The sequence below is a fragment of the Entelurus aequoreus genome, linkage group LG08 (assembly GCF_033978785.1).
Source record: "Entelurus aequoreus isolate RoL-2023_Sb linkage group LG08, RoL_Eaeq_v1.1, whole genome shotgun sequence".
Lineage (NCBI taxonomy): Eukaryota > Metazoa > Chordata > Actinopteri > Syngnathiformes > Syngnathidae > Entelurus > Entelurus aequoreus.
In genome coordinates, this window is record NC_084738.1 from 47,799,164 (window position 1) to 47,826,781 (window position 27,618).

General features: G+C 42.0%; 1 protein-coding gene across 11 annotated transcripts in view; it reads right to left on the reverse strand.

Moving 5' to 3' along the window:
- The window catches only part of thrb (thyroid hormone receptor beta), a 149,346-nt gene that overhangs the window by 42,926 nt on the left and 78,802 nt on the right, over positions 1-27,618 (reverse strand). For 5 of the 11 annotated variants that reach the window (XM_062056676.1, XM_062056677.1, XM_062056678.1 and 2 more), the window contains 2 exons: positions 26,779-26,843; positions 12,993-13,043 (listed from right to left, as the gene is read on the reverse strand). In XM_062056676.1, the coding sequence (XP_061912660.1) occupies positions 12,993-13,043; positions 26,779-26,785 (58 nt within the window). In that variant the 5' untranslated portion in view covers positions 26,786-26,843. Of the gene's footprint in view, positions 1-6,025; positions 6,203-12,992; positions 13,044-20,761; positions 21,329-21,433; positions 25,964-26,068; positions 26,281-26,778; positions 26,844-27,618 lie in introns of those variants that run through there. The other 6 variants (XR_009827069.1, XR_009827070.1, XR_009827072.1 and 3 more) reach the window with 4 other exon arrangements.

Sequence of the window (27,618 nt, forward strand, 5' to 3'; positions counted from 1 at the left end):
AAAATAAATAAAGAATAGTGAACAACAGGCTGAATAAGTGTACGTTATATGACGCATAAATAACCAACTGAGAACGTGCCTGGTATGTTAACGTAACATATTATGGTAAGAGTCATTCAAATAACTATAACATATACCGTATTTTTCGGAGTATAAGTCGCTCCGGAGTATAAGTCGCACCGGCCGAAAATGCATAATAAAGAAGGAAAAAAACATACCGTATTTTCCGCACTATAAGGCGCACGTAAAAACCTCTAATTTTCTCAAAAGCTGACGGTGCGCATTATAATCCGGTGCGCCTTATATATGGACCAATATTGAGCCACAACGGGTCTCGCAACTACGGTATGCATAACGTAACCCCAGCTTCTACTGTAAAGTCTATTCCAGGGGTAGGGAACCTATGGCTCTAGAGCCAGATGTGGCTCTTTTGATGACGGCATCTGGCTCTCAGATAAATCTTAGCTGACATTGCTGAACACGATAAGTAATGAATAATTCCGCTGATAATCACAGTGTTAAAAATAACGACTACAAAGCCATCAGCAAAACCTTGCAGCACCAGAAGTCACATTAATGGTAAGATGTATTTTATTTATTGTTGGTTACCTTCAGAATAACAATGTTATTAAAAAGAATAAGAGACTTATTATACTCAAAAAATGTTGGTCTTACTTAAAAATGCACGCATTTAGTTGTATTCAGTGTTAAAAAAAATATTACATGGCTCTCATGGAAATACATTTTAAAATATTTGGCTTTCATGGCTCTCTCAGCCAAAAAGGTTCCCGACCCCTGGTCTATTCTATGCGCCTTATAATGCGGTGCGCCTTATATATGAACAAAGTTTTAAAATAGGCCATTCATTGAAGGTGCGCCTTATAATCCAGTGCGCCTTATAGTGCGGAAAATACGGTATATAAGTCGCACTGGAGTATAAGTCGCATTTTTGGGGAAATTTATTTGATAAAACCCAACACCAAGAATAGACATTTGAAAGGCAATTTAAAATAAATAAAGAATAGTGAACAACAGGCTGAATAAGTGTACATTATATGACGCATAAATAACCAACTGAGAACGTGCCTGGTATGTTAACGTAACATATTATGGTAAGAGTCATTCAAATAACTATAACATATAGAACATGCTATACGTTTACCAAACAATCTGTCACTCCTAATCGCTAAATCAGATGAAATCTTATACGTCTAGTCTCTTACGTGAATGAGCTAAATAATATTATTTGATATTTTACGGTAATGTGTTAATAATTTCACACATAAGTCGCTCCTGAGTATAAGTCGCACCCCCGGCCAAACTATGAAAAAAACTGCGACCTATAGTCCGAAAAATACGGTAGTTGTTTTGTTTTGCTAAGACTGTATGGAATATGGACACCGGTGATCGCCACCACCCATCTAATCTTTACTTGTCTTTTACCACAATCCAACTTCCCGTATGGGCAGCACGGTGGTACATGGGTTAGTGCATGTGCCTCACAATACGAAGGTCCTGAGTAGTCCTGAGTTCAACCTGGGCTTGGGATCTTTCTGTGTGGAGTTTGCATGTTCTCCCCGTGACTGCGTGGGTTCCCTCCGGGTACTCCGGCTTCATCCCACCTCCAAAAACATGGGGATAGGTTGATTGGCAACACTAAATTGGCCCTAGTGTGTGAATCTATCTGTGTTGGCCCTGCGACGAGGTGGCGACTTGTCCAGAGTGTACACCGCCTTCCGCCCGAAATGCAGCTGAGATAGGCACCAGCATCCCCCGTGACCCCGAAAGGGACAAAGCGGTAGAAAATGGATGGATGGATGAAACTTCCCGTAAGATGTAGCTAGACCATGTGGGCCACCGTGGTTTGTTGTCGACTGAAGGAGGAGACGACGTGGTGGACACAAAGTAAAGAAGCTAGGTTGGAAAGGTTACATTTCTACCGAGTCATTGTCTCTCCAATTCTACATCCTGGACGTATGCATGTGTATATTGACAATAAAATGCTTTTCTATTCTATGTTCTATGTTCATGTTAATACTTTTACTGCTGCTGCTTTGAAAACTTGTAAACAACAGAGGAGCGAGCCGGCTAATACAGTTAGCTATGCTACACCGGGCTACATAATCGTTCGTGAGGCTTGTGAACGAACAAACAGATTATAATATTAACTGGTCCATTGCCAAACACGGTAGGCACTGATCCAATTAAAAGTAAGTTTTAGGACGATCGTTATTTATTTTGCCGGTGGACGGTGATGCTATTGTCTCACCGGTGCAAAACACATCTAGCTAACATTGCTAACATATTATTCACACATTTCTAACCTACTGTTACTGTTTAATTGTCTCCTGTATTTCCATAAATAGTAGTCACCGAGCCCGTCATTAAAAGTATTTTTTTTTCTGGAGAATCCATCTTTTTGTGAAGGTCTGTGGTTGAAGCAGGGGGTAATCTTTGCACACACTCAAAGCGACTTCCTCACAGTGAAAGGCACATTGCCATGAATCACAAAAGTTAAAAGTAAGACACTTTCTACTTCAGATGAGACCGAAAGTTAGTGGAGAGACTTGTGCTGGTTAAAGCAAACAAACAACAGAGCATTTTTCTTCATTGGGTTTCATAATCGACAAGATGTTGTAGCACAGCCGGTTTTACATAAGTTTATTTTGGTCGCGTCACGCAAGGATGTTTGGGCAAATGTCTACCATATATGGATAATCCGCTAACGTCAAATTTGGCACAAACCTCACAAAAGGAGCAAATTCCAAGATTGTTTTATAAATATCTCTGCAATGCCTCCACAGTTTGATTTAAAATGTTCGCTTATGCAGATCCCAAATACACATAAGCAGGTGGCATCAGGTAAAAAAAAAAGTTGGCTTTCCATAATAGGGCCCTTTTAAGAAGTGTAGATGGTAAGCCTGGGCCGATATTTGGTAAGTCAATTAACTGACGATAAATGAAAATTAAGTGTGTAAATTTACGAGCATCGATAAATCGCCATGTATATGCTTCAAGAGCATTCACGCTTTCCGTCGCTTTCAGCAGCTACGCGTGTTTGTACCATAGTATAATGAAAAGAAGGAGGAGAATTATCTTGTCCTCATTAGGTGTCTTTGACTCTTTGTGCGGTGAGGTGGGCTGCATAGTGCAATAAAATTAGCATGTAGCAGCTAACATGGACAAAATCGTTACAAAACCAAATTCCACCGCACCAGTGTGGGAATATTTCAGTTGAAACATTTTGAACAAGATGAGCGTATCAACAGAGAGGAGTCAGTTTGTCGAATGTGCGCAAATACCCACTTAAAACACAACCAACCGACAGTTGGCACTCACTTCCCGTTTGGTGAACAAGCCAGGCCAGTATGAACAAAACAGTACAAAATAGTGTTAGTCTGCAGAAAGTTTGGTTAAATAAATCGCCAAAGACATGCTGCCATTTAATACTGTTGAAAAACTGGCATTTTTAAAAATACTGCAAACTTTTGACAGACATTTGTCACGTTGTCATGTCAGTGTTTCCTCACTTGGAATCTGCCAGACTTAAGTTATTTTTCATATGACTTGTTAATACAGGGGTGTCCAAAGTGCGGCCCGGGGGCCATTTGCGGCCCGCAGGTCATTTTTTAACGGCCCAACGGCACATTTTAAAAATACGATTGGAAAAAATTAAAAACATAAAAAATGGTATAAAAGAGCAAACAGGTGAAATGTACCAAGAAAATGTTGCAATGTTTACTCTAATAACACAAAGCTGCCATGCAGGCTGTTTCTTTCTTTAAAAATAATAATGAATCAAAATCAATGTCATTATGAATTATTGACCTATTCAAGGCTCCAATTACGTCACATTAAATATTCTACTTTGATATATTTTTTGGGGAAAATGTTGCATATTTTGTGTTTGCCATATAAAAAACTGAGCTGTTTTTTTTTAAAGAAGGGCCTCAAATGAACAAACAAAAAACATAAACAACAATAACATTTATAATTGGCGGATAGATCTGAAGTTGAGATTATTGAGATTATTGTGTTAAAAGTAAACAGTAAAAAAAAATATAATTTATTTTTTAACACTTTAATGAGAAGGACCCTTTTGGATCCCCAATAATGTTAGTGTGATTTGTTTTTAAGTGTCATTGCTCAAAAAATAATAATGAATTAAAATCAATGGTGTTATGAGTTATTGACCTTTTTAAGGCTCCAATTATTATATAATGTCAAATATTCCCCTTAAAAATTTTATGGGGTGAAAATATTGCATATTTTGTTTTTTTCCATAAAAAAATGGGTTTTCTTTGACAAAAAGAGCATACAACTTAAATTTTTAAAAACGTTATATTGACAGATAGACCTAATGTTTATCTAGAGATTTAAAACTTGAATAATAATAAAAATAATAATACTGAATAATGACACATTTTTTATATTTTTTTGACCAAAACCCTTTGGGGTACCCGGGATCAAGCTTGAGTGGAGGCCTAAATGTATATTTTTTATACATATATTGTATTGGTTTTTTAAATAAAAAATATCAAAATGGCCCCTGCTTGCTTTGATTTTTCAGTGTGCGGCCCTCAGTGGAAAAAGTTTGGACACCCCTGTGTTAATATATCTTCTTATAATATAGTGTTTATATTGTTACTCTGCACTTTTGTTTAAAAAGATCCTAACTTGATTGTCAGTTAAGTAATGTACAACTCTACCTCTGCCTACATGTTCAATATTCAAGTGCAACCTTGTTGTCAATACATTATTTATCCATTTTATTTTATGTATATTAGATATTTTATTGCTTTTGGTTGAGATTTTTATTCACATGTAAGAGGATGACGAATCAGTATTGATCAAAATATTATCAATACTAGAGTGATGAGGCCGATATTTTTATTTTGTCAAAATCTGTTTTGTTTTTGTTTTGTTTTTATGAATGTTTACAAATTCAGAAAATAAGGGCCTGGAGGGCAAACATTATTTAAACAGTTAGTATAGTTGTTAAATAGCACCGTAGTTTTAGTTTATTATGTATGATTGACTTTGTTTTGCGCAAACAAATGTATGTTAAAAAAAGACAATAAGGAACTAGTTTAAAAATATTGTGCCAATAATGTTAAAACTGTTAATAGCACCCACAATAAAATAACAGAAAAATGTACAGTTATTACTTGTATCGGTGTTGGTATTGGTATCGGCCAAGCTCACTCATGGTTGATCGGTATCGAAATAGGCAGCATAAATCCCTGATTGAAACATTCCTAAAAATATATACTGTATAAGGGGGCTTACATAAATCATTTGGAGCCAAAATAAATACAGTATGACATTATTGCTCTTGGTGAGTTTACATGAATGTCTGACCACAACGGTATAAGTCATAATTATCTTTGTATTACAGGAGCCACAAAGGAATTATTGACCTCCTGAGTGAAGATCAGTGTGAGTATGTGGCGAGTAGCTGTGATTAAGCAGGAACAGCTGCTATGTGGCAGGCCCTTTCAGGCAAATCTGTGCGCAAAGACGGCTTGATACCAGTTGAACTTTTCAATGAGGTGATGTCCTGACATGTACTAATCTTGTTTGGAGTTGAGACGACATGTTATATTATTAAGTGTTTGATCAGACAGTGGCGCTCAATACTCAAACAATCTGTTGTCTGGGCGGCCAAACCGAATGTTTTTTTTCCAGTCAGATATTTAAAAAAAAATGATCAAGGAAAAGCATGTAGAGTACAAAAACTCACTCCTATTGATTTCCTTTGTCAAATTAAAAGGCCAAATTTTTTTAAGTTCCTACTATAATCTTTAAAGTTGTTTAATTAACAACCAGTACAGTTTTTATTTAAAAACATCTATATATTCTGTTTAAAGTAAAATATTTTACAAAGATTTTAGATTGTGTTTAGTATTGACTGACAATTAAAATGCTGCTATCCCTCTATTATTACTAACTATAGTATTCCACATTACTAAAAACACATACATATATTGTACTTCAATTGAAATAAATAAATAAACAAACTTACCCCAACTATTATTAGTGTTGGACAGAAGAATGAATATTCCTGACTGAAGCAGAATATTCCACAGAAATGCCTCCAGCTTGTGAGCCAATAAAATGGCTGAGACTTTATTTGCGACCATCAGTCCTTTCTTTGCCATCCACTGTCTTTGCAACCGAGAACAAACGCCTCTGTTGGCGTTACCTTGCTCAGTGGCCCTTGAGCAAGTGTTTGCACGGATCAATTATTCTCCTTTCACAAATGCTGACTACTTTAGGCCTTAAGTGGTTCAAAGCCGGTCATGAACAATTTTTTGAGCTCTCAACCCGAGGCCCTCAGGTGAAGTGATGCCCTAAGCCAGATGTCCTGAGCTACTCTTTGTTACCTGAAGAGGTGAATTATTCCCCTTGGAGTTCAGGGTAAGGTTAGAAAAACACCAGGAGGCATTGTTTGATAAGGTTAAGGTTGGGGAGGATTACAAAGCACTTTTGACTGTATGGCATGTATCGTAATCATCTATTTTAATTAACGTTTAACAAAGCCGGACATGGTGGCCTGGTAACTGGTCCGTGATTTAATATACCATATTTTTCTGACTATAAATCGCTCCGGATTATAAATCGCACTGGCCGAAAATGCATAATAAAGAAGGAAAAAACATATATAAGTCGCACTGGAGTATAAGTCGCATTTTTTTTGGAAATTTATTTGATAAAACCCAACACCATGAATAGACATTTGAAAGGCAATTTAAAATAAATAAAGAATAGTGAACAACAGGCTGAATAAGTGTACGTTATATGACACATAAATAACCAACTGAGAACGTGCCTGGTATGTTAACGTAACATATTATGGTAAGAGTCATTCAAATAACTATACCATATAGAACATGCTATACGTTTACCAAACAATCTGTCACTCCTAATCGCTAAATCCGATGAAATCTTATACGTCTAGTCTCTTACGTGAATGAGCTAAATAATATTATTTGACATTTTACGGTAATGTGTTAATAATTTCACACATAAGTCGCTCCTGAGTATAAGTCGCACCCCCGGCCAAACTATGAAAAAAACTGTGACTTATAGTCCGAAAAATACGGTACACATGCTATATACAAGTTATTCTCGATCTTTGGTACGTGTACCACTAGTGGTACATGGGCTCCATCTAGTGGTACGCCAAATAATTACTTGATTAAAGTACAGTGAGTTATTTTCCTATATTCAAACACTTTTACTGTACAAACTGTGTGTAATGTTACAGGGCTAAACAATTTTAAATATACTTGTTAAATAAAACCTCTGCCTTGTTTTTAGTAAATACTTAGGCCTACTACACTAATGTATTTCAATGTTCGTCATTATGGTGGTACTTGGGGGGGCAAAAGTGGTTTGAGGTGGTACTTGGTGAAAAAGTTTCCGAACCACTGCTATATACGTTCATGTAATCTGAAAAATGGCAGCTAAAAAAGCAAATTTTAGAAAAACAGGAGCTAATTTGCCATGCAGCACAGGCAGAGCTTTGGCATTTAAAGAGAGGCAGCAATAATTACTCAGTCTACAACTGCAGCAGCACTGTGTTGACCTAAAATTGTGTTTGATACAATAATATATCTTTGATCATGTAGAAATAATTAATTGGACGCATACATGCAAAAACTAAAAAGTCATATTTTTTAGCTATATGGGGGCCCCCTAGTGGCCGCGAAGCCCTAAGCAAGCACTTAGTTTGCTTATGCCTTGGGTGTGTACTAATTCCGGCACTCTTTGGTATCTTATTCTCCTTGCTGCTGTCATATGCCTTCAGCCAGTCATATGCGGGTATATATCTTTACACCAGAAGAGATGGAAACCTCTTTAACCTTTCACCTCTCAGAACAAAAACAAAGGTGCGGAAAGTACTTATTAGGAAATGCTTTTTGCAGACGATGCTGCCCTGACTGCGCATATACGGAGGAAGCACTTCAACAACTGGTCAACAATTTCCCCTACGCATGCAGAGTTTGGCCTCAAATTCAGCCTCAAGAAGACCAAGGTCACGGGTCAAAATGTCTGCAGCCCTCCTACTATCAGCATCGGTATTCATACCCTGGAGGCAGTGGAGAATTTCACCTATATAGGCTGCAACATCTGCAGTACCCTCTCCCTTGATGCTGAGCTGAACACACAGATAAGAAAAGCAGCAACCGCCCTGGTTCTTCTAGCAAAAAGGGTACGGGATATAATCAAGTTAGCCACCAATACCAAGATGAAGGTATACCAGGCTTGCGTGCTAAGTACCCTGCTTCACCGCAGCGAAACATGGACGCTGTACTCCCGCCAAGAACGCAGACAAAATACTTTTAATCTTCGTTGCATCAAGAGAATACTGGGAATCACCAGGCTTGACCGGAAAACAAACAAAGAAGTTCTGGCACAGGCATGTACTGTATGCTTTGCTAACACAAAATCGCATGTGCCAGCTCGGCCATGTCACTCGCATGTAGGACGGCCGAATCCCGATAGACCTACTTTACGGTGAGCTTGCAACTGGCTCCAGGTCTACAGAAAGACCTGTTCTTTGTTATAAAGATGTGTGTAAATGTGATCCAAAGGCAGGAAATATTAACCTGGCAAGCAGGTATGCCCTAGCTGCTGACCGCAGCAAATGGAAGCTAGCCATTAATTCTAGCATCCAAACAAGTGAGTGAAGGAGAGAGGACCGGCTTGAACAAAGGAGAAAGCAAAGACAGCTGAAAGCACTACAACCAGAAACATGACCTGGCACAGACTACATCTGCAGCAATTGCAACAGAAACTGCCACTCAAGAACTGGGCTATACGGCCACAGCAGGCGCTGCAATCAGAATTTACATTAAAATGAATTCGTTTTGTAGTAATTTATATTTCGTGATGAAAATGAAAATTAAACTTAAATCATTTCGATACATTGCGCAGACTCTAAAGTCTCTTGAAACAGACAGAGGCCAACATATATATACAGTATATAGATCTCACTTTGGTTCATGGCTGAGACTAGGGATCTTGGGCTTAAAAAGGTTGGTGACCACTGCACTAGTAAAATGGTGTGTGCAACCTACCATGTTTTTCTGGTTCGCTCTTATTTTAAAGGCCCAACATTGTTATTTGTGTTAGTTTTTACAAAGCATTTATTATCTTCTTTGTTCACTACCGTATTTTTCGGAGTATAAGTCGCTCCAGAGTATAAGTTGCACCGGCTGAAAATGCATAATAAATAAGGAAAAAAACATATATAAGTCGCAGTGGAGTATAAGTCGCATTTTTTGGGGAAATTTATTTGATAAAACCCAACACCAAGAATAGACATTTGAAAGGCAATTTAAAATAAATAAAGAATAGTGAACAACAGGCTGAATAAGTGTACGTTATATGACGCATAAATAACCAACTGAGAACGTGCCTGGTATATTAATGTAACATATTATGGTAAGAGTCATTCAAATAACTATAACATATAGAACATGCTATATGTTTACCAAACAATACGTCACTCCTAATCGCTAAATCCGATGAAATCTTATACGTCTAGTCTCTTACGTGAATGAGCTAAATAATATTATTTGATATTTTACGGTAATGTGTTAATAATTTCACACATAAGTCGCTCCTGAGTATAAGTCGCACCCCCGGCCAAACTATGAAAAAAACTGTGACTTATAGTCCGAAAAATACGGTACTTTTACATTTAAGCTACCTTAACGCCGCAGCTTGATTGATTGATTGATTGAGAAGTTTATTGACATCTTAAAGAATTGAGTCCATGTAATGCTTTTAACAGGCAAATGGATGGCACAAAAAGCCAAAAGGCCTGTTTCCATAGTGGACCATTAAATATTCATCACATTTGATACATTCAATAATAAAAGATATACAGTATAACCTGTAAAATGTATATAAAAAAATTGTAAAAAAATTGATAAATTATGTACATATACACAGTATACATGTCAGGTGATTTGAAAAACAATGTATACAAAAAATAGGGGGAAGAGGGGTATATACACTATGTACATGAAGCTAGCATAGCTTGTCCTCTCCTCCCTCCTTTGTGTGTACAGTATATGCGCTAACCCAGCTAATAAATAACGTTAACAGAATGTTAGCTATTATTTCCCCCATGGTTAGTTAAAACCAAATCTAGAAGTGATGTTTAGAAATTAATGCCCGATTTTAGAACCGTCTGTATTACTTTATTTAACATACATAATTTAGGCTGACCATATTCTGAAATCCCAAAAAGAGGACACATATATGCGTGCCAAGGCGGGCATTTGCCAATGATACTCGAACTTGCTTTATAAATAATATATTTATTTAAATAAAACATTTTTTTCTCCTCTGTTGACAGCAGTGTTGGCGCTAGGAATTTTCAAAATGGGGTCCCAGGGACCCCATCAAGTCATAAAAATGGGTTCCCACAGTAAATTTTTGGGGTCCCACTTTTTTGTAAGCGTTTTGAAAAAAAATTATAAACGTATGCATTATCCTGTTATATCTCACATTCTATATTGTGTTTTGGAAAAAGGTTGTCATAAACGTTACTTAATTCATAAAAAAAAATAAAAAATGTGTATACATATGTAAATTTATTCAGTTATAAACATTAATTCACTTTATTCTTTCCTTCATGGATCTGAACTTTACCGCTGCTGGTAGTTTTTTCTATGTTTTATTTAATAAGTTGTAGGTGTATTTATTTCAGTATAAAAGTGTAAAAAGTGTTTTGCTTCGGTCATGACATGATGATAATGGTGTGCCGGGGCATACATACATTTTATATTTAACGCTTAAATCTCTGGAATCTACATCAACTTCAGATCTATCCCTCATTTCAAAATGTTTCAGTTTTTTTTATGTTGTTTTTTTGTTTGTTTTCCACCCTTTTTTGTCAAACAAAACTATGTTTTTAATGGCAAACACAAATATACAAAATCTTCCACCAAAAATATTTTTCAAAGTGGAATATTTGATGTGAAGTAATCGGAACCTTGGATAGGTCAATAATTCATAATAACATTGATTTTGATTCAATATTATGTTTTGAGCAAAGTTTGAAAGAAAGACAAAACAGCTTTGTTTTATTAGTCAACAATGCAACTTTTTCTAAATTACATTTCACCTTTAAACTTTTTTATTTTCACTTTTGTTTTGTTTTTGTTATTTTAATAGTATTTTTAGAATGTGCCGTGGGCCTTTAAAACATTAGCTGTGGCCGCAAATGGCCTCCGGGGCACACTTTTGACACCCCTGCTATAGATAATAAAAAATTTAATCTGATAAATCTATCGATAAAAAGCAGAGCCTGGCAACGCATGCGCGTTTATCATAACGCACAGTCACCATCTCTGCTTCGGTAAACAATGACGGTGATGATGTCACTGTCAGCGATGCTAACTTGTCAGCCACTTCTCCAAGAGACTCCTTTTGAACTCTCCTCGCACAGTAACACTTCAAAAGGCAAACAATTGCTCCGTTTTTTGACCTGCAAAGTATGTTTTTGGGGTGAGAAGTCTGCTCTCTATCCTCCTTCAAAACAGCACTAAAAGAAACACTCCAGGCAACTACAACCCTAGACTAACACCCTCCCCAACCACATCCCACCTCCCCGGATTGTAAATAATCAAATGTATATACTTGTTCTTATGCTTTCTGAGTCACTATGTTCACTGCTCGCTGTACATATCCTACGAAGTCAGACCTACACTGTTTCAATGTCCATTTCTCAGATTATATAATTGTTGATGACTGAAGTGCTGATATCAACCAAACCTACCCCCCCCCCCCCCCCAACCCCCTCCACATCCCACCCCCCGATTGTAAATAATGTAAATAATTAAATGTATATACTCTGCATCTCAGTGGCCTAGTGGTTAGAGTGTCCGCCCGGAGATCGGTAGGTTGGAGTTCAAATCCCAGCCGAGTCATACCAAAGACTATAAAAATGGGACCCGTTTCTCTCCCTGCTTGGCACTCAGCATCAAGGGTTGGAGTTGGGGGTTAAATCACCAAAATGATTCCCGGGCACGGCGCCCGCTGCTGCCACTGCTCCCCAAGGGGATGGGTCAAATGCAGAGGACAAATTTCACCACATCTAGTGTGGTGTGTGACAATCATTGGTACTTTAATCTTTAACTTTAATGATTAACTTGTGTGATGACTGTATAATGCTGATAGTATATATTTGTACCATGAATTGATTAACGTGGACCCCCGACTTAAACAAGTTGAAAAACTTATTCGGGTGTTACCATTTAGGGTAAATTGTACAGAATATGTGCTGTACTGTGCAATCTACTAATAAAAGTTTCAATCAATCAAGCTCGGGTGCTGGTTAGCTTGAAGCTAACAGCTAACCTGTGTGCACCCTCGAACGATGTGGATCCAGCGGGAGATAAAAGTCAAGTTTCATGGATTCACAAAGAAACTTTGTGAGTCCAATTTACCAGTACATTTTTAACTCAACCCTAACTCAAAATGCCGGACATTTGAGGCATTTAAGAAACTCCACCTGGACAGCCCCGCTAAAGAGGACATGTCCAGGGAAAAGAGGACGTATGGTCAGTCTACATAAGTAATCAATGTTAAGACATTTGTCCATCAATTCATGATTTGCTCATGTTCTAATTGTGATGCATCGAAGAATCAATCATTTTCCCCACCATTATCTTTGCACTTAACCTCATCACTGACCATACAACAGCCCACGCCATCTTTCCACAGTTAAGGTAAAGGAGCATGTGCAGTAAATTGCTTGATTAACCTGCATTCACACATGATTAATGTGATCATTTTTGTGATTAATCGCATGAGTTAAGGCATGATTTTTGACATCCCTAGTAAAAATACAAGAGCATAAAGACGGGAAAAATACTGATGTGGATAACAGGAGAGTTGACAGGTATGAATATTAACTTCAAGCATTTGTTGCAGGTTGCTTAGTCTGCATATTTTGAAATAAGACTCACCATTTTGAAGGGCCTCATCTGTCCAGCGGGGAGAGTAATTTTCAGCTGAGTCTGAAACACATCAAACACATTTATTTGTCTAATGTCACTTTTATGTTTACATTTTACACAATATAAATTTGTTATTCGATTGATTTATTATGTAAATAAATGGTATAAAGGCACTATTTGTTGTGTTATGTCTTTCTGTTGCCTTTACTTGTTTTTGTTTCCTGTGTTCAGATCCGGAGGAAAGACGAACTCCAACAGTCATTTGTCAATTTGTGGTACTTTTTATTAATATTATTAGGGGTGTCTAAGAATAGTCGACTATTTCATTCGGAAGAGTCTGATTCAACGACCAACCTTATTGTCGAATCATCGGACATTAAACCCCCGGATATTGGAACTCCCTCCTGAGTGGCGTGTTGGGTACCCCGCCCGGGGCTCCATGTGTACAGTGGTTGTGTTGGAAGGATGTTCCAAGGCCGACCAAGGGCGTCTAAATTAGTGTCTATTAAACATAGGGCTGGGACTCATTGTTGGGCCGTAAACGCCCCTGAGGGGGCCGCCCAAAAATTTGTTTCTCAGCGGTGGTCCGTATGAGCCGCAGCGGTACTCAGTTGTAATACACTTTTCCACTATTTGTGGCAGTAATGACAATTTAATTGACAGTTTATTTAATAAACATATATTATTAGGGGTGTAACGATTGATTGATACATTGATATATAGTTTCATATTCCTAAATTTCAAGTATATCAATCTCGGCTCCTCAAGTTTGCCTTTCAAGAGATAGGTATCAATCCAAGATAGTTTTAAATGACGGATATTTAGAGTAGTCGAGAAACACAAATGCCAGAATTCCATTCCCGTTACCAGCCCACCGTTTGTCCACATGTTTGAAGAGATACTTGTGCATTACTCACAGATAGTTTCATTGCCTTATTTTGGTTTGCATTTATGTTGCTTGCTCTTTCCTTCTGACCAATATGAAGCAGACTTGGATGGTTTTGCTTGCATACCTTGCAGGTCAAGCGCTTGTCACAATGCCTGCTAAGATGTCCAACATGAAGACACCCAAAACAGATTCCTTTCTGTCTTATGAAAGTTATCTTCTCCCTGTGGGTCTTCTCCACCATCTGAGGACACTGGTCAAGAGCATGATTTTTAGAGCAGCAAACACAGGCGTTTGTGGTATGAGCAGATGCACTTTGCTTTGGAGCAGGTTTAGATCTGGTTTGATCTTCCACTTCAGGGGTTTCGTAGTAATGGTCGTGGAAAAACTGTCACCTTTGAATTTGGGTTTACCTTGTGATTTCATTCCTTTCACAGGTTTACTTCATGTACTCTGTGGTGCATTCTGAATGTCTCCAAAGACCGTGTCAGAGACAATTTTCACCTGTCGCTCAATGAATGCAACAATGTCTGAGAACTGAGGTCTGCGATGGTGGTTTTCCAATATGTCGCATGCAGAGACTCTCCAGCTTTCTCGCAGCCTGTACGGCAGCTTGGAGATCACAGTTTTCATGTTAGCTGGCATATTAAAGGCCTACTGAAACCCACTACTACCGACCACGCAGTCTGATAGTTTATATATCAATGATGAAATCTTAACATTATAACACATGCCAATACGGCCGGGTTAACTTATAAAGTGACATTTTAAATTTGCCGCTAAACTTCCGGTTCGAAACGCCTCTGAGGATGACGTATGCGCGTGACGTAGCCCGGGGAACACGGGTATGCCTTCCACATTGAAGCCAATACGAAAAATTCCACAGTATTCTGGACATCTGTGTTCGTGAATCTGTTGCAATCATGTTCATTGCATTATGGAGAAAGAAGCTGAGCAAGCAAAGAAGAAAGTTGTCGGTGCGAAATGGACGTATTTTTCGAACGAAGTCAGCAACAACAGTACACAGCCGGCGCTTCTTTGTTTACATTCCCGAAAGATGCAGTCAAGATGGAAGAACTCGGATAACAGAGACTCTAACCAGGAGGACTTTTGACTTCGATACACAGACGCCTGTAGAGAACTGGGAAAACACAGACTCTTACCAGGATTACTTTGATTTGGATGACAAAGACGCAGACGTGCTACTGTGAGTATGCAGCTTTGGCTTCTAAACATTTGATCGCTTGACCGTATGTGCGCAACTTTTTTTTGCGTATGTACCTAACTTTTTTAAAATATATAAGCTTTATGAACCTTGGGTTAGGTGAACGGTCTTTTGGGCTGAGTGATTGTGTGTGTTGGAGCTAGGACCTAGCATAGGAGCTAGGAGTTAGCATAACAAAGACGTAGGTGTTTTTATGCAGGATTAATTTGTGTCATATTAAATATAAGCCTGGTTGTGTTGTGGCTAATAGAGTAAATATATGTCTTGTGTTTATTTACTGCTTTAGTCATTCCCAGCTGAATATCAGGTACCGTGAGTATGCAGCCTTGGCTGCTAAACATTTGATAGCTTGACCGTATGTGCGCGTCACGTACGTAACTTTTTAAAAATATATAAGCTTTATGAACCTTGGGTTAGGTGAACGGTCTTTTGGGCTGAGTGATTGTGTGTGTTGATCAGGTGTTTGAATTGTATTGGCGTGTTCTATGAAGCTAGGAGCTAGCAGAGGAGCTAGGAGCTAGCATAACAAACACGTAGGTGTTTTTATGCAGGATTAATTTGTGGCATATTAAATATAAGCCTGGTTGTGTTGTGGCTAATAGAGTATATAAATGTCTTGTGTTTATTTACTGTTGTAGTCATTCCCAGCTGAATATCAGGTCACCCCCGGCTCTCACAGCATCTTCCCTATCTGAATAGCTTCAACTCCCCACTAGTCCTTCACTTGCACTTTACTCATCCACAAATCTTTCATCCTCGCTCAAATTAATGGGGAAATTGTCGCTTTCTCGGTCCGAATCTCTCTCACTTCATGCGGCCATCATTGTAAACAATAGGGAACTTTGCGTATATGTTCAACTGACTACGTCACGCTACTTCCGGTAGGGGCAAGCCTTTTTTTATATCAGATACCAAAAGTTGCAATCTTTATCGTCGTTCTATACTAAATCCTTTCAGCAAAAATATGGCAATATCGCGAAATGATCAAGTATGACACATAGAATAGATCTGCTATCCCCGTTTAAATAAAAAAAAATCATTTCAGTAGGCCTTTAAGTTCCTGCATATACTGCACGTTTTCAATGGCAGTGCAACATTCTCGAAGGAAAAGTGAGTAGACTTGCAGAGCTCGTACATCTTCAGACTTCACCAAAGGCCAGTAAACACTTTCTCCATGTAAGCTGCTGTTATCTGGTACTGGTCACCGAAGTGTTTTTTCAACAAATACTTTGCCATCTCATAGCCTCTATCTGGGGGCATGTGTTGACAGCTACGCATGAGTTCTTTAGGTTGACCCCTCGTGTACATTTCCAGATATGGCTGTATATTAACCTGTGCAGCACGCTACATACCTTTACTTTACTTGATGCCGGTCCGTGACTTTGTTCTTGTCTTCATAATGATAAATGATAAATGGGTTATACTTGTATAGCGCTTTTCTACCTTCAAGGTACTCAAAGCGCTTTGACAGTATTTCCACATTTACCCATTCACACACACATTCACACACTGATGGCGGGAGCTGCCATGCAAGGCGCTAACCAGCAGCCATCAGGAGCAAGGGTGAAGTGTCTTGCCCAAGGACACAACGGACGTGACTAGGAAGGTAGAAGGTGGGAATTGAACCCCAGTAACCAGCAACACTCCGATTGCTGGCACAGCCACTCTACCAACTTCGCCACGCCGTCCCCAAAATATTTTCTTCAAAAAGAGTTCAATATCTTCGAAAAGAGTACAAAACTTCAAACAGTGTTGCGCGTCCCAGCGCTGCTCAGCTGTCGCTCCAAACGGCGAGGGCCGCGGCCGCCGTGGCTGTTGTTCGAACGGCTGGGATCAGCACGGCGTCTTCGGTCTGCCTGCCGCTGCGTTGCTACTGGCCCAACACGACGATCCCATCCGCTGTCCTCCCGTCTCCTGGTCCAAACGAAGCAAAACAGCCCGGCCTGTAGCTGAACGCCGTCACAGCGTGCGCTCCAGTTCCACACACTGCACGTTGAACACGGGCTTGAGATCCTCTTCATTAGTTCCTGACATGCAGTCTGACTACTTCCTGTCCCCAATGAAGTGTCCACTGTGTGTTAGCTGACATTCAAACTTAGTCCTTTTTCAAAACGAACAAAAACTAAAGTTTTCGACTTAATGTATAGCCTTTACCTTTAAGCTAATACTGAGGGCGACTGTGTTGACTTAGTTTGACCCGTGCAAATGATTCAATGTCCAGTACTGTGGAAATTTGTTTGGATATGACAATCCGTTTATTTTAAGCTATCAAAATGAAATAAAATGTAGGCTATAGAACATAATGTCATTGTTAGTATGCTGACCTTGAATTGTACATTGTCACAGCAGCGAGACCTGACCACGCACGGCACGGTCGAAAACTGTTTGTGTCCTCCATACAATTGCCCCCAAGTGCTCCCACCTGAACCCAATTAAATGAGGTTACCAGGGCAACCCCACCATGGCAACCCAACCATAGCAACAGTCCCATCCCTGTCAACACTTCCTGGTTCTCAAGAGGAAGTGGGCTGAGCAATCTGCCAAAAAGGAAATTCAGCATGAACAGAGGGCAGCAGTCATTTAGAGAAAACTAAATAAAAACAATATAAACAAATAAGGAAACTTGGCTCCAACAGTCAGTCTAAAGTTGTTCATGCGTACAACTGTATAAAGAGTGAGGCAATTATGCCCCATATTACCTCATCTTCGGATGCTCAACAACCTTTCTATGGACCTGCTCTTTGATTTTAAGAAAGAGGATTTACATGTGGACTATGATGACTATGCCAGTTGGTGGAAGAAAAGAATGCAGGAGGCCTACACAGTAGCTTCTAAAACCGCTACAGAAGAAGCTGCTCGAGGTAGTCTACTATGACAAGAGAGTGAACGATAAAGATCTGAAATATGGAGTTAGAGTCCTCCTCCGACACCTCACTCCTAGAGACTAGTACTACTGGGAGGACCACGTCTACACAGTGAAGGAGAAGAAAGCGAATGACAGTCCAGTGCATCGGATCAGTTCTGAAAACGGCCAAGGAAGAGATAGTGATGCACAGGAACCTCCTGTTGCCCTGTGACTTCTTACCCTCTGAAAATCCACCAACACAAACTGCTCAGCCACAGAAAGACTCTCCAACTGTCACAAAACACACACAGTGTCTGCAGTAAACTATTTAGTATTTTACATACAAGTTTTGTTGTGCATTATCCTAATAACATTTGAACAGTTCCAGTAATGACAACACAACCGTTCTGCACATAGAGAAACTGCAGATAATTAAAGGGGAACTGCACTTTTTTGGGAATTTTGCCTATTATTCACAATCATTATGAGAGACAGGTTTTTTTTTTTTATTTTTTTTTTAGGATTTTATAGATGATAAAAAACGCATGAAAGGTGCGGGTAGCAGCGTACCTCTGACTTCTGGCAACAAGTTGTGTTCCTACTTCCGAAATCAAACACAAATGTGTGTTTTCTAATCATGGCAGACTTGGTAACAGACAACGAAGACGACTATTTGGGGACAAATGAGGATTCAAAACCTTATCTTTTTGAAGCTAAATATACAGAGGATGAACTACTGCTTCTAGAAGCGAGCATGAAGAAGAGGGTGAAACGATGGAGCAGACAAAAGCCAATAGAGTGATGTGAAATCGACTCAAAGCTGCAAATGTGGAATTTGAAGCCATGCTATTTCGACATAAATGGCGTGCTTACCCAAAATCAATAGGAAAAGTACCGGGCCAGCTGGACCAGACGAACACCTGCCCATCAAGTGAGTCACTTTAAAATCGATCATGATACACGCAGCACACCATGCGTGTTAGTATAACTACAGTACATACGCTCTCATGACTAGCTCAACTATGTACAAACATTTGTACAAACAAAACATGAAATGTGGGTTAGTACTTTACAGACACTGTAATATGATTGTTCATGTCTTTCAGTCAGTACAAATTGATGTTCTATCGCATTGTGTTGTGCATTACAAACTCAAACACGTATTTTGCTAACGTAGAAGCTGTCAAGACGTGGACTGTGGTGTGGTTTGTTTTTCCATGGTGCAAAGGATTTGGAGCGGACACGACGTGAAGGTAATGACATGATTTAATTTACTCAAAAAAGTACAAACAAAAGGCGCTCACAGCGGAGGTACAAAACGTGGCTATAAAAATAAAACACTAGCACAAAGGCAGAACTATGGACATAAACAAAACTTGCACAACTATGGCCTGAATAAAGAAAACTTACTTGGAACGAGAAAAAGCATGAAAAAAGGCAGTATGGATCATCAGCATGAGGGTGAGTCAAGAGTGTGTGATGTCGCCAGGCTGACCAACAGAAAATGAAAAGCTTAAATAACACAGACATGATTAACAACAGGTGCGTGACTCAAAACGTGAAACAGGTGCGTGACATGACAGGTGAAAACTAATGAGTTGCTATGGAAACAAAACAAGGGAGTGAACAACCAGGAACTAAGAAAGTGTCCAAAAACAAACAGCACATGGCCAAACAAAAACATGATCAACACAGACATGACAGAAGCTAGCTTATTTCTTGCCATAGTTAGCTTTTACGGTTTAATACCGTAGCACGCTATTGTGTTACTACGCTAGAAAAAGTGTTCGCTCTTACAATAACTACGTTGCTACAGTTTGATTACTATACAGGTTACGGAACGTAAGTGACGTGTTGTTGACGGTTTTTGAATGCATTTTTTAAAAAGTGATTTAGAGGTTAAATTGACCAGCTCAGTGGCCTTGTGGTTAGAGTGTCCGTCCTGAGACTGGGAGGTTGTGAGTTCAAACCCCGACCGAGTCATACCAATTACTACAGAAAAATGGGACCCACTGCCTCCCTGCTTGGCACTTAGCATCAAAGGTTGGAATTTGGGGGTTAAATCACCAAATGATTCCCGAACACGGCCACCGCTGTTGCTCACTGCTCCCCTCACCTCCCAGGGGGTGAACATGGGATGGGTCAAATGCAGAGGACAAATTTCACCACAACAAGTGTGTGTGTGACAATCGTTGGGACTTTAACTTTAACTTATTGATTTCTCCCATTAGCAGCATTGCTAGCCACCGAAAGCGATCAAGGGTGATGGGTCAAATGCAGAGAATAGTTTCACCCCACCTAGTGTGTGTATGACAATCATTGGTACTTTAACTTTAAAACAAGCCAATTTTTATGTGTTAAAAAAGGGAATAAAAAACGTATGTCTTCTTGTCTCTCATAATGATTGTGAACAATAGTCACGTGAGTCACTAATGGAAATGAACAGAGGTAGTCTACAAAACTGGCGAGTTCTGTTTTGAATTTTTTTTTTTCTTATGCGTTCACCCTCACTGAGATTGCACCCTAGGCGGTCGCCCACATTGCCTATAGCAAAAACAGGTCCTGTTGTCATGTAATGCGTGTGTCCATTGAAATATCATGCTAAGTGTAAAGCTAAGCTAACTGTTTTAGACTGTGATACATGTTTGTATTTTTCCCTGTATGTATGTTGAGTTAAAACCACACTAAATAATTGCTAGGTACTCATAGAAAGTCCAAAATGCTTTATGTTCATTTCATTAAGGATAAATACACATGAATACAAGAAAATACATTGATTGAAAATGTATTTGGTTGAATAAATACAGTTCATAGAAGTCATAGAGAAGATAAACATGTGATTAAAAAGGATAGTTAAAAAAAATATTACCACAGTATTTTTTAACATTGCATGTTATGTAGACCAGTGGTCCCCAACCACCGGGCCACGGACCGGTACCGATTGGTACCGGGCCGCACAAGAATTAAAAAAATAAAATAAAATTTAAAAAATATTTTAAATTTTATTTTATTTTATTAAATCTGTTGTATCTCAGAGAAGGGAAGGAGGCGACAACCAGGGCAGGACTGCGGTTTACAAGGTTTATTGGAAAAACCTTAGATGAATACGTGGCGTGTGTATGCTACTCAAAGTGAGTGAGTGTTGACTATGTGTAAAATTATAATGTAAATGTTACCAAGGGTTGTTGTCTGTAAATGTTGGTTGTATCTTTCGTCGTATCCAAGGGGGCAAAGGCGAAGAGGCAGTTCATGGACAGGCAAGTGGTCGTGGACAAGAGCAGGGCAGCGTGGTCTGGGTCCGAGCAGGGAGGTCGTGGAACGAGGTGGGCAGTTAGGAATCCGGATGGGTGTCGAGTGACAAGGCACGATCACGGAGGTCAGGAGAGTCACTGTGGAAATACAAAAGGGCATGAACCAGGGGGAAACACGGAGAAATAGAGCAAAACAAGGACGAGGAAATCACTGGGAAAAGGAATGCCAGACGTGATGCTTACTGGAAGGTTAGCGACGTTCTGGCAAAGGTTCCTTGGGTCCGCTGGTCTTTATGCCGCTCCCCCTCGTCAAGTCCAGGTGTGCTGATCAGTGATTGCTTGCAGACTTGTTGCTGTGTGGGCGTGTTGTGCTCAGTGTGAGCAGAGGTGTGTTTGAGCGTCCTGCCAGCAGAGGGGTTAGCAGAGGTGCCTGCAGCTCCAGCTGCAGTGGAAATCTGGGATCGACTCCGCGTCATGACAGTACCCCCCCCTTATGCGAGGCCCCCGACGAGCGCCGAGGAGCATCAGGATTGGCACGGTAGAAGTCCCCTAGAAGTGAGGAATCGGCAAGGTAGGAGGCTGGCACCCATGATCTGTCTTCAGGCCCATATCCCTCCCAGTCGACCAGATAAACAAGCCCCCTACCTTGTCGACGGACCCTGAGGATCTCCTTGACGTCCAAACCTGATCTCCATTAGGCAAAAATGGGGACATACCGGTAGCGGAGCTCTTCAAGGAGTTATAAGAAAACTCCACCCATGGCAAAAACTTGCTCCAGGACGTGGGTTGATGACTGGCGACACATCGGAGCATGGTCTCCAAGCTTTGATTAGTTCTTTCAGCCTGCCCGTTGCTCTGGGGATGGTATCCTGATGTGAGGCTGACCGAGGCCCCGATACCCTTGCAGAAGGCTCTCCATACTTGCGATGTAAACTGAGGGCCTCGGTCAGAAACGATATCCATCGGAATACCATGTTGTTTGACGACGTGAAGTGTGAGGAGGTCAGAAGTCTCTGAGGCAGAAGGTAACTTTCGCAGTGGAACAAAATGGGCTGCTTTGGAGAAACGGTCTACAATAGTAAGGACAGTGGTGTTACCTCTGGAGGCTGGAAATCCTGTGACAAAATCCAGGGCGATGTGTGACCAAGGACGGGCAGGAATGGAGAGAGGGTGAAGAAGACCAGCAGGAGGCCTGTGTGACATCTTACTACGGGCACAAGTTAAACAAGCAGCGATGAACTCACAAGTGTCCTTGGCCATTGATGGCCACCAAAAATGTCTTTGCAGCAGTGATAGGGTTCGTTGAAAGCCAGGATGGCATGAGAACAGGCTAGAGTGCCCCCAATCCAGGACCCTGGGTCGTAACTCCCGATGGACGAACAGTTTGTTGGGAGGTCCACCTCCCGGTCCTGGATTGGAACGCAGTGCAGCCTTAACTAGGTCCTCCACTTTCCAAGTTACCATCCCAATGATACGAGTGGAAGGAAGGATGGGTTCTGCCACTGCCGGACCGGTAGGTTCTTTCAGAAATAACCGGGACAGTGCGTCAGCCTTAGTGTTCTTGGACCCAGGTCTGAAAGAAAGCACGTAATTGAAGCGAGAGAAAAACTGCTGCCACCTTGCCTGGCGGTTGTTGATCCTCTTGGCAGCACGGATATGTAGAAGGTTACTGTGGTCGGTTAGGATCTGAAACTGGTGTCTAGCTCCTTCCAACCAGTGTCTCCATTCCACCAGGGCCTCATGGACTGCCAGTAATTCTCTATTCCCAGCATCATAATTCTGTTCGGCCGGTGTCAGGCGCCTGGAGAAAAAAGCAACAGGGTGAACCAAATTGTCACTTTTGGACCGTTGAGAGAGAATAGCCCCAATCCCAGAGTCTGAGGCGTCAACCTCCACCAAAAAAGCAGTTTCTAAGTCGGGATGGACTAGAATGGGGGCAGAAACAAAACGCTCCTTTAACTCCTCGAAGGCCTTCCTCGCCAAAAGAGTCCACACAAAAGGAACGTTAGTAGACGTAAGCGAATGTAGTGGTGCCGCAACTCTACTGAAGTCTTGAATGAAGCGACGGTAGAAGCCAGCGAAGCCGAGGAACCTCCGAAGTTCCGTCCTAGTAGTAGGTTGCGGCCACTTCACCACGGCCTCCACCTTCTTCGGGTCTGGCCTTATGTGACCCCTTTCTACCACGAAATGAGGAACTCCACCGAAGAGGAGTGGAAACAGCACTTTTCTGCCTTAACAAATAGACAGTTTTCCAAAAGCCGTTGCAGGACAAGTCGAACATGTCTTTGGTGATCAGAGAGGTTACGGGAGAAAATGAGAATATCATCTAGGTGTACTACCACGAATTGGTCCAGCATGTCCCGAAGAATGTCGTTGACAAGAGTTTGGAAAACTGCAGGTGCGTTGGTGAGTCCAAAAGGCATCACTCGGTACTCATAATGCCCCATATGAGTGTTGAAAGCAGTCTTCCACTCGTCTCCCTCTTTGATCCGGACCAAGTGATAGGCGTTACGGAGATCCAGTTTGGTAAATATGGTAGCAGGTGCCAAAGGTTCAAAAGATGAGTTGAGTAGAGGAAGAGGGTACTTATTCTTAATGGTGATGTTGTTAAGGTGACGGTAGTCAATGCAGGGACGAAGGGATCCGTCCTTCTTGGCCACGAAAAAGAATCCCGCCGCCAGTGGAGACTTGGATGGTGTTATGATGCCCGAGGCAAGGCCCTCGGTGATGTAGTTCCTCATAGCTTCCTTCTCTGGAAGAGACAAGTTGTATAGGCGACTAGACGGCAAGGTAGCGTTAGGGAGTAACTCGATGGCACAATCATAAGGTCTATGAGGGGGTAATCCCAGGGCACGTACCTTGCTGAAGACCTCGGCTAAGTCATGGTAGCAAGCTGGAACCAGAGATAGATCGGCATGGGGAGTCGTGGTAGTGGAGTGGTAGACCGGATGAGATGCTGACCCAAGACAGTTGGCCATGCAGGGTGTACTCCAAGCCAGAATTCTGCCAGAAGACCAAGATATATGGGGGTTGTGGTGACGGAGCCAAGATCTTCCAAGTACCAGTGGGGCTACCGGAGCTTCTAGCACCCATAAACTAATGGTTTCTCTGTGATTTCCAGAAATGGTCATGGAAAGGGGCTCCGTGCGGTACTTGATGGGGCACAATGGTCGTCCATCTAGAGCCTGTGCAGGCAGAGTCTTGTCCAAGGATATCAGGGGAATGCCCATCTCCCGGGCGAACGTGTAGTCCAACAAACTCTCGTCAGCTCCCGAGTCCACAAATGCCTTCACTTGAATGCTCCTCTTGTCCCAGGCCAAAGTAGCGGGTAGCAGAATGTCAGGGTTTTCCTCTTTACGGGGAAATAAAGTATGGCTCACCAGGATCCCCTCTGCTGGTGAGCCTGATCTTTTGGTCTCGCTGGACAATTATATCGGACGTGTCCTGCTAGACCGCAGTAGAGGCAGAGACGCTGCCTGTACCTCCTCTCCCTTTCCTCAATGGGTAACCGTGTCCTACCCAACTGCATGGGCTCCGGGGCTGCCATTGTAGTAGTTGTAGGCCGGTATGGGTCCACCTCTGTCTTGAAGGTAGGCCAAGTCTGGTTCCTAGAGGCACCTCTCTGACCTCGCTCTGCTGCTCATTCACAAAGTCGAATGTCAAATTGGAGGGCCAGTTCAATGAGGTCTTTGCAGGACGTGGGTCTGTTCTTCAGTATACCATCCTTAATTTCATCGGAAAGGCCGCGACGGAATGCGCTTTGGAGCGCCCAGTCATCCCAACCGCTGTCTGCCGCCAAAGTCCGGAACTCTAAGGTGTAGGCTGCCACGGAACGTGAACCCTGCGAGATGGAGTGCAGACGTCCGGCCGCGTCCCCCCCATCCTTGGGGTGATCAAAGACAGCCCGAAATTCTGCACGGAACGCAGAATAGTCGGAGTTGAGCCCAATGGTCCTGTCAACTGCAGCTGTAGCCCATTTGAGAGCCGGGCCGGAAAGTAAGGAAAAAATAAATGCAATCTTGGCGCCGTCTGAGGAATAACGGGAGGGCTGGTGCCGAAAAATGAGGTCACATTGTACCAAGAACCCTCTACAAAGTTCAAAGTCCCCTTCAAAGGGTTTAGGGCTGGCAATCCTGGGCTCTGGTTCCAAAATGCTGTGTTCGGGTCCAAGAACTGGAGAAGCACGTGGAGGTACCACCGGTCCAGAACTGGCCCCGGGGCACATGTTGTCCAGCTTGGAATACAGTCTGGTAAAAGCTCTCTCAAGATGATCCTCAAGGGCAGTAAACCGAACCTGGTGTTCGCTAACGACGGAGCTAAGGATAGCTAGGTCGGAAGATATGGCTATCTGGGCCTGGGGCTTGCTGCTGTCGCCTGGTTCCGACATGTTGTTGGCCAGAACGTACTGTTGTATCTCAGAGAAGGGAAGGAGGCGACAACCAGGGCAGGACTGCGGTTTACAAGGTTTATTGGAAAAACCTTAGATGAATACGTGGCGTGTGTATGCTACTCAAAGTGAGTGAGTGTTGACTATGTGTAAAATTATAATGTAAATGTTACCAAGGGTTGTTGTCTGTAAATGTTGGTTGTATCTTTCGTCGTATCCAAGGGGGCAAAGGCGAAGAGGCAGTTCATGGACAGGCAAGTGGTCGTGGACAAGAGCAGGGCAGCGTGGTCTGGGTCCGAGCAGGGAGGTCGTGGATCGAGGTGGGCAGTTAGGAATCCGGATGGGTGTCGAGTGACAAGGCACGATCACGGAGGTCAGGAGAGTCACTGTGGAAATACAAAAGGGCATGAACCAGGGGGAAACACGGAGAAATAGAGCAAAACAAGGACGAGGAAATCACTGGAAAAAGGAATGCCAGACGTGATGCTTACTGGAAGGTTAGCGACGTTCTGGCAAAGGTTCCTTGGGTCCGCTGGTCTTTATGCCGCTCCCCCTCGTCAAGTCCAGGTGTGCTGATCAGTGATTGCTTGCAGACTTGTTGCTGTGTGGGCGTGTTGTGCTCAGCACGAGCAGAGGTGTGTTTGAGCGTCCTGCCAGCAGAGGGGTTAGCAGAGGTGCCTGCAGCTCCAGCTGCAGTGGAAACCTGGGATCGACTCCGCGTCATGACAAAATCAACATAAAAAACACAAGGTACACTTACAATTAGTGCACCAACCCAAAAAACCTTCCACCCCCATTTACACTCATTCACACTCATTCGCACAAAAGGGTTGTTTCTTTCTGTTATTAATATTTCTGGTTCCTACATTATATATCAATATAGATCAATACAGTCTGCAGGGATACAGTCCGTAAGCACACATGATTGTATTTTTTTATGACAAAAAAGGGTTGTTCTCCCCCCCCCCCCCCAGGTCCGTGGGACTAATTTTCAAGCGTTGACCGGTCCGCAGTTACAAAAAGGTTGGGGACCACTGATGTAGACCACAAGGAAGTGTTTTATATGTAGGAAGAAAACAAAATATGACCCCTTTGATGCGCTGTATGTATGACAAGAGACCCGCTCATTGGCAGTGCGCCTTAGAATCTGGTGCGCCCCCTATGGTCTGTGATTGTGTTTGTGTTTGGATATGCGTCTTACCTGACATACTGATAGGGATTCAAGGACAAGACGTCATCTTCAGGGCGACTCAGGCACCAACCTGGCTGAAAACGAAGACAACACAAATATTAGATTCCAAGAACACTTGGGGCAACATCACACTAAAACATCCTACATAATGAAGCAGCTGCTAATGAGTCTAAAAGCTGCTATGCTTTGATCACACCCCACGCTGCTCCAATATGTGCAAGTCCCGGTGTCCAAAGCCATCTCAGGACCCACGCTGAAGTGCCAGATGGGTGAGTACCTGTTCATAACTATTCGTAGTGGCCGGAACCTGGCGGCGAAAACTGCTTCTTGACATCCCCAATCAAACGTTCATTACTGCACTTTAACTGATCAGAGACAGATAGATACAAGACTGATGGGCAATGATAAATTGCAAAATTATTTGGCTTATGACAGGATGTGGGCTTGGCAAAAGTCATCCATCCATCCATCCATCTTCTTCCGCTTATCCGAGGTCGGGTCGCGGGGGCAGCAGCTTAAGCAAGGAAGCCCAGACTTCCCTCTCCCCAGCCACTTCGTCCAGCTCCTCCCGGGGGATCCCGAGGCGTTCCCAGGCCAGCCGGGAGACATAGTCTTCCCAACGTGTCGTGGGTCTTCCCCGTGGCCTCCTACCGGTCGGACATGCCCTAAACCCCTTCCTAGGGAGGCGTTCGGGTGGCATCCTGATCAGATGCCCGAACCACCTCATCTGGCTCCTCGCGATGTGGAGGAGCAGCGGCTTTACTTTGAGCTCCCCCCGGATGGCAGAGCTTCTCACCCTATCTCTAAGGGAGAGCCCCGCCACCCGGCGGAGGAAACTCATTTCGGCCG